At 38.7% G+C, this 7,145-nt stretch overlaps 2 protein-coding genes across 2 annotated transcripts in view; one reads left to right on the forward strand and one right to left on the reverse strand.

Annotated features, from left to right (window-relative positions):
* Nucleotides 1–2,545, reverse strand: part of iqch (IQ motif containing H) — a 32,248-nt gene extending 29,703 nt beyond the window's left edge. The window contains exons 1-5 of the mRNA XM_036585182.1: nucleotides 2,393–2,545; nucleotides 2,096–2,218; nucleotides 530–627; nucleotides 349–424; nucleotides 119–238 (exon numbers count right to left, since the gene is read on the reverse strand). Coding sequence (XP_036441075.1) covers nucleotides 119–238; nucleotides 349–424; nucleotides 530–627; nucleotides 2,096–2,218; nucleotides 2,393–2,443 — 468 coding nt within the window. The 5' untranslated portion in view covers nucleotides 2,444–2,545. The remainder of the gene's footprint in view (nucleotides 1–118; nucleotides 239–348; nucleotides 425–529; nucleotides 628–2,095; nucleotides 2,219–2,392) is intronic.
* A 494-nt stretch (nucleotides 2,546–3,039) lies between these two features.
* Nucleotides 3,040–7,123, forward strand: aagab (alpha and gamma adaptin binding protein). The gene is made up of 10 exons (XM_036584591.1): nucleotides 3,040–3,228; nucleotides 4,535–4,725; nucleotides 4,826–4,922; nucleotides 5,225–5,314; nucleotides 5,423–5,506; nucleotides 5,625–5,704; nucleotides 5,944–6,040; nucleotides 6,121–6,225; nucleotides 6,338–6,387; nucleotides 6,479–7,123. Exons 1-10 carry the CDS (start codon nucleotides 3,135–3,137, stop codon nucleotides 6,554–6,556), a joined length of 966 nt encoding a protein of 321 aa, XP_036440484.1. The 5' UTR covers nucleotides 3,040–3,134; the 3' UTR covers nucleotides 6,557–7,123.
* Nucleotides 7,124–7,145: the final 22 nt, after the last annotated feature.

The following is a 7,145-nucleotide window of genomic DNA, read 5'->3' on the forward strand; positions in this document are numbered from 1 at the left end:
CAGCACATGGCAGCTAAGCTGAATAGATAAATGTTTGATAAGGTTAATCAGTGGCCTCTGAAACTTAAAAAGTTACCATTATTAGCCTATATCACTGTCAGTTGAAAAGAAGACTCACAGTGGTTCCCGTTTTCTTCTGCAAGTCAGGGAGCTGAATGCCGTAGGTCTGGTGCATGAGGTCTCTGTTCTTTGGGTGAGCTGGGTTGTACAGCAGACGCATGGTAAATGCTGCCTTGTGCTGGTTGAGAAATAGAAACACATGGGACACTGACAAACTGCCTTTGTGCTTCAGTGACCTCGTAGTAGGAGCCAAATGTTTCTGAGAGTTGGGAAATACAGGACATCCACCTTCTCTCCAGGAGATGTTCCAGCAGTCAGGTACCTCTGAGGACGCACGTCTGGAATGGTCTCGAGGGGTGGTCGCCTATTACATTGAAAGACTAGTTTACCAAATACTTTTACTTGTGCTCTAGACAGTAATTCTGATACTGCAGAAATATGTTCTATCAAACTGTGACTAGGATTATACCATTTGGCAATCTTCTTAGTCTTCTTCTCAAGCTCTTCAATAATGGGAAGGGTCAGTACTTGTTTATTAACAGTCTTTAGATATTCCTCAGTACGTGTCTGTAAAAATAACAAAAGTTCATCATTCAAAACCACTAAAAGTACAGTAAGTTCTAGTTTTAAGTAATGTTTTGGACTTTGTTTCTAAGACTGTTTCTAGGCATATAGTCTGATTTGTCTGGTAAATAGATGGATCAAGTTTCATGAATCACATTTTCTTCCAGCTTATTTAGATATGCAGCTGTTTCAGCAACTCATTATAAGTTTGTCTTATTACATGCAAAAAAAGTCACCTCATTTCAGCTTTACAGTGTTTTGCCTAAGTGTAATTACTAGCCATTTATTACATGGGTGATCATAAATCTCACAACACAGGAAAGGAAGTGATGCTCCTAGGCTATGGTATCATCGTGACCTCTGTTATAAGGGTTATATCTAGCTGATCACAAAAATAAAGCGTGGTCTGTATGGGAAAATGGGGGGAAAATCAGGGAAAATGCCCCAGCTAAGAACAGTGTGTATTCACTGTAAGGTTTAACCTTATCTGTGCATGAACTCAGCATGTACAGGATTATGATGCATAAACCTACACACAGTTAGTGTAAATAAACTGGAAGAGCAGTCAGTTTCTATAGTACACAAAAAAGATGCCCACTACCTGCGGCAAAAAGCCCTCCTTGTGAATGTTGCAACAACTCTACATTTTACAGAATGTATCAATTCTACGTCACATTATTTCTAGTCTTTACATTTTTCCAAAATTCTGTTATTTATCAAAACACAGTGATAAAACAGTATATTTTAAAATGAAACTGAGATCTCTGTCAATTTATGTCTTCCTCTTCAGTTTATTAAACTATGATAAAAGACAAATGACAATAAAATGGAAACAATTTTTGTTAATTTAGTTATTGTGATTATAATAATTACACACAGATATTTTGTTATTTCATTAAGTGTTTATTATTATTACTATTATTATTATTATTACAGCACTAATAAATATTTTAACAAAACAATAGCATTCAACATTGCGTGTATGTTCTTCACATGTAACATTTAATTGGTAAATGTAAATAATTATTAAAGTAATACTATTTCTAGCTCCCAGTGTAACAACTATGTGTCCTTATGATGAACAACTTTGCGTCTTTATGATGAAAATCTAAGTAAATAATATTTTTGAGGCAATTAGCTAAACAGGGTCTTTCGCCCTGTGTCTGTGGATTTCTCACTCCAGATGTCTAACTTTACATTTTCATTCTTTTGTCCCCCTAAAAAACAAATGCATTGCTCCCCACAACCCCCACCCCAAATCATTTTAAAGTAATTTTGTACAGGTCATTATAAAAGGATAGATGACTATTTTCCAGTGACAAAAAAATTAAGCTAGATCGCTAATCCAAAAAGTTTCCCAGGCAACAAATTCCAGGAATGTGGTTTTAATATTTAGTTTTTCAGAACTCGCATCAACCTGTATTACAAAATTCAAATCCAAATTTGTCACTCGACAAAGAGAGTAAATGACCTTTATGCCATTCTCTGTCCGGCTGATTGCCGCGTCCAGCGCCTGAATGTCCAAAGTCTGGCCCTGCTCGCACACAGCTACCCGACCCAGACTCTTCTTCAGCTCAGTCAGATCATTCTGCACCTGACAGAAAACACAGAAAAATGGGGGAGTCAGTAAATATTAATGTTATTGACAAAACGTCGCGGACTTACCAAGCAACGTATCGGATAACGCTAGCCGGTTAACTGTTAACGTTAGCTCACTAACTTTAGAAATCTTTGTGAAAACCAAAGGGGTGGCAGTTTTAAAAGTTACCTGCACCAGAATGCGTCCAAGCTCGTCTCTTTTGTGAAGAATGTCAGACATTCTCTAAACCCTTTATAAACATTCATTTGTCGGCTCCATTTTAAACTTTTAATCATATTTATTAGTTAGCTAACTTGCTAGTTAAGTAGCTGAAACAGTTCATGCGCGCTCCGTTTGTCATCGCTCTCTATAGTAACAACGGTCGCTTTACTGTCGCTATAGCAACGAAAAGCTCGTGGTGCTGGATTAGTTCTCTGGCTGGACTCTCTGCAGATAAAACCACAGTGATTTTGTTTGCTGTTCATTATGTTGTGCAGTTTCTTTTCTCTGTAACCAAGTAAAATTTTATGTTGATTAAGGTCATGTTGTTTTTGTTTTCTGGCTAGTGATGGAGAGTACGATTTTTTATTTATTTTTTTTTATTGACAATCTTATTGCCATAAAACATCATAACACACAGTAAATATTGTATCCTAGTTCAACTAAACTGATTTTTGTAAAGCTCCCGCAACATATAATTAGATGTTGACAAACACTGCTTGTGCTTTTCATTTTTGTAACTACATTATTTCCCTCAGTGAAAACTGGGGAGTAACGTGAATGTGAATGAATGGAGAGTGCGTAGTGAGCGCGTCACTCCGCCTCGCTGCAGTGTAGAGGTCAGAGTTGAAAGGCTCCACCAGCAGGTTCGGAGAAGCAGCGAGATTAGCCGGTTAACTGTGGGGAATATTTTGTTGTTTAAGCTTCAGACATGTCGGCTGACAGAGAGGATGAGAAGACTACCTTACCTTGCGTTGTAATAACAAGCTCTGACTCGGGGTTCAGAGAAGATGAGCTGGTCAGACGTAAGTAAAGCAGGTGAAAACTGGCTAACAGTTAGCAAGCTAGCAAAAGTGAGTTGGGATTGCTAGCTTGTCTCTTCTGCTAAAGCTAAAGCTAGCCAGCTAGTTACGCTTATCATAATGGAAGAATGTCAGCTACAGCAAGCGGGAAAAATATGGGACGGTAAATTCGTCTCATTATAATCGATAAGTTAAGTGAATGCGGTTGTCTCGGCTCATGTGACTGACACAAGTTCTAAAGATGTAGCTAGCTGAGCTAACAAGGTCTGTAGTTAGGTAACGTCCAGCACTTCAGAGCTGTCAGAATGTCTAGCTATATAACTTCCAGCTTTAGTTTTGTAGCGTTATATAGTTACTCGTCTAATGTCACCGTGAAACGTTGGCTTGTCAGTTTTAAGCTACTTCAGTCTGTGGGTGTTCATATATCCTGATGTCTTAGTTTTTAATCATTTTTATCCACTAGTTTACAGTACGTAAATCGATACTCATACATTGAGCGGTCCTAATGGTTATTTGTGTAAGCAATCAGTCTGATCAGAGATTAAATACTGTTCAGTGAAGTTACCATGTTAAAACCTAACGTTAGTTAATACATTTTCCCTTACTTTATCGTCCAGTGAGGCTGGTACTGAGGTTGAACCAGCCTTTGTAAAATATGAAATACAGCTTATTGCCCAGCAGTAGGCAGTGTTGAACTTCAAATACAAACTTTCACAATCTTGCACTACACCTTTAAAAAGGATGGTTCTTAAACAGCTCTATAGTAAAGGGTGCATGAGTTAACCCTAACCAAAGTATGTGCATTGTGAAATGGTTCTTTAGATAGATGGTGATTGTGTTGAATATGGTTCTGTATAGAATCTTTTTGAAAATAGTTCCATATAACAACAAAAAGGGTTCTTCTGTTGTTACAAATACATTTAGAACTCCTGATTTTAAATAGAAACATTCCCTTTACTAAAGAACCCATGAAGAACCATCTGTTTTAAAGGGTGTACGAATGTGTACAGCCATGGTCACCAACCTTCCTCCTGGAGATGTACTTTCCTGTAGAGTTTAGTTCCAACTTGCGTCTAACGAGCTATTCTGCCCCTCAAGTAACACTAAGGCACCTGATCCAGCCAGTCAAGGACTTTTGAAGAGGTTAAATAGGTGGAACAAGTGTGGCAGATTGCAGTTGGAGCTAGACTTTGCAGGAAGGTACATCTCCAGGATCAGGACCATAGGTGTACAGTATGTCTTTGGAAAGTAATACAGTGTTTGTTACATTGATTTATATTAAAGTAAGTCTTTTACTGATTCTTTGTAGAGATACTGGGCACATTGTCATTACCAGAACCCACAAAAAGGGAGGATGTGGTGGTTTGGTATCCATGGACAATCAACAACAAATACTATACTGCCAATATCAGCCTTTGTGTTGTGCCAAGTACATTTAATATGAACTCAGAGGTTGCCCAGTCTATGCAGGCTTTCATTGTCTACTTTGATAGTAAAACTGTAAGTATTCAGTTGTAACTTTTATTTAATTCTATTGCATTGCATTGCTTTGTATTGTTGAATTGTTGTGCTTCTGACTTTGGATGTCCCTGTTTAACAGAAAGATGGCCTTAGTGGTGTCACTCCATGGTTGTCAGTGGTAGATGATCTAGCTCCAGAGGTGCTTATTCTAGTGTGTGACCGCGTGTGTGAAAATGGTGAGTGCTGTCTCGCTGTTAAACAGCTTTTTATATATAGAGTAATGATGTTGCTGCAGAAGTAGTGCCAAGTCTTGTAAACCTCATCAGCCAATTGTCAAAACATTCAGTAGGTGAATCAGATATATTAAAGCAGTGCAAACACCAAGTGCTGTAGAAGATTAGTCATAAATGGGTTTCATGAAAAAGAACTTGAAAAAGTTCTGTAGTTTATGGTTTAAGTCAGTGGACCTACAGTATGTGGTATGTAACGTAGCCATGCTGTTAACTTTGAAGTTGGGTTCCTTTGTCTAATGTTGCAGGTGTGAGCAGACATGAAGCTCAGCAGTGGTGCCTGGCTCATGCATTTGAACTGGTGGAGCTCAACCCTCAGGAACTGCCTGATGAGGATGGTGAGAGAGATGAGATACTCATGTACAGCACATTCTGGTGAACTACATTTATATTTATATGGAGCTATTCAACAGTCTTATGTGTTACATGTGTTTGTTTCACAACAGATGACTTTCCAGAGTCTACAGGAGTGAAGAGGATTGTTCAGGCTCTCAATGCCAATGTGTGGTCTAGTGTGGAGATGAAGGATGGTGAGGTTTGGCTGTTCTAAATGTACAAAACTGCAGTTATCACATCTATTGTGAAATTAGTATGGTCATTCCAAATATTTAAAATATTCACACTTGAACACACTTGTTTTATCACCAGAACACAATCAGGGATTCGGTCTGATGAGCAGTTTGGTGGCATCTCGCCACAACAATCCACGGCCTATGCCAGAGTCACAGGTCAGACTGAATGAAAATGAATAAGCCTCCCGTTCTTCAGTATGAATCTGACTGATTGGATGACAAATTGAATTTAGTTAAAAAGCTGGTAAATAACTAAGGATTTAAAAAAATCTTACATTTAATAATTACTCTTTTGGCAATAATGAAGGGATTGAAACACTTTCAAAAAGAACCTGACACTTAGAGTTTATTTTATAACTGAAATTGTATACATGACTGACTTTCTTTTATTTTAGCCTTTCCAGTCCCAGTCTATCAATGTAGATGAGAACACAGAAGGGCAGAAGACTGAAAGCTGTCACCAAAGTACAGAAGTGGTGGACTCATTAGTAGGTGAGTGCATACGTGTAACTGTGCTCATGCTGTATGCAGTGTGATAATATGAATGATAATAAATTCAACATGTCATATAGACCCCATGACTGACATGGACATTCAGGAGTTGGCAAACCTCACCGCTGGAGATGCAGATGTGGAGAATTTTGAGAGGCTCTTTACCAAACTGAAAGAGATGAAAGGTGAGGCAACAAGTTTGTGAAGTGCTTCCTTTTAAGCTTTGAGGGTGTAACTTGAGACTTGTAGCATGAGCATGATTTTATTCCTCTTCCCATGTCTGTTTGCTTGCTATAGATAAAGCTTCCTCACTACCACATGAGCAAAGGAAGGTGCATGCAGAGAAGGTAAGGGCACCAATTTACATCTTCTACAACTATGATAAAACATGAAGTAATTGTAGTTGCTGATAGAGCTATGTTAATTATCATCTATCAGGTGGCCAAAGCATTTTGGATGGCAATTGGTGGGGACCAGGATGAGATTGATGGTTTATCTTCTGGGGAGGAGAGCTAAAGCTAGATTGCTTCCTTCCCAGGCTCTGTTCCCCAGCACCCAGTCTTTTCCCTCTACACCCCGAGACAGCGTTGAGGTCAGGCGGACCTACCAAGCATCGCGCCCCACTCTGTGGTATCAAAAATGTGAGGACAAGGGGTGGGGGAGACAGAGACGGAGAGGTTTATCACGATACTCCTGTTATTATCCTCTCAAACCCCAACACCTCAGTAACCTACTGAAGAGCCATTATGGGTTGCTGGCTTTTAAACACTATAATCTAAGATGGATAGGAGAGGGTGTGGTGGGCAAGAGATCATGCACAACCTCCTCACTACATTTGCAGATTCAAGCATGGGACATTCATGATTAGTCTAGTGTGAGTATACTGTTATGAAGACTGATGGTGTTCCATGGTTTGTTTTTGAACTTTTTCTTTTTTTGGGCTGTCAGTAATTTTGTCCAGAATGAATAAGGTTGTAGTTATGGATAAGTGTGGTTATATCCCTGATCATTTAAGTAAATTGTCAAAGTAAGCTTTTATTTTATTAATCGTCACATTAAATCATGAACATTCTTCAAGTAAAACACTCTCCATTCATTTAGGTTT

Source organism: Colossoma macropomum, unplaced genomic scaffold (assembly GCF_904425465.1).
Source record: "Colossoma macropomum unplaced genomic scaffold, Colossoma_macropomum, whole genome shotgun sequence".
NCBI classification, from domain to species: Eukaryota; Metazoa; Chordata; class Actinopteri; order Characiformes; family Serrasalmidae; genus Colossoma; species Colossoma macropomum.

What these genes read in the sequence shown, in the direction of transcription:
- aagab (XM_036584591.1), top strand. Translation starts at nt 3,135, where the DNA reads ATGTCGGCTGACAGAGAGGATGAGAAGACTACCTTACCTTGCGTTGTA. An exon ending in TGACCGCGTGTGTGAAAATG is followed by an intron (nt 4,923 to 5,224) that starts GTGAGTGCTGTC and finishes CTAATGTTGCAG; the next exon opens with GTGTGAGCAGACATGAAGCT. An exon ending in GGAACTGCCTGATGAGGATG is followed by an intron (nt 5,315 to 5,422) that starts GTGAGAGAGATG and finishes GTTTCACAACAG; the next exon opens with ATGACTTTCCAGAGTCTACA.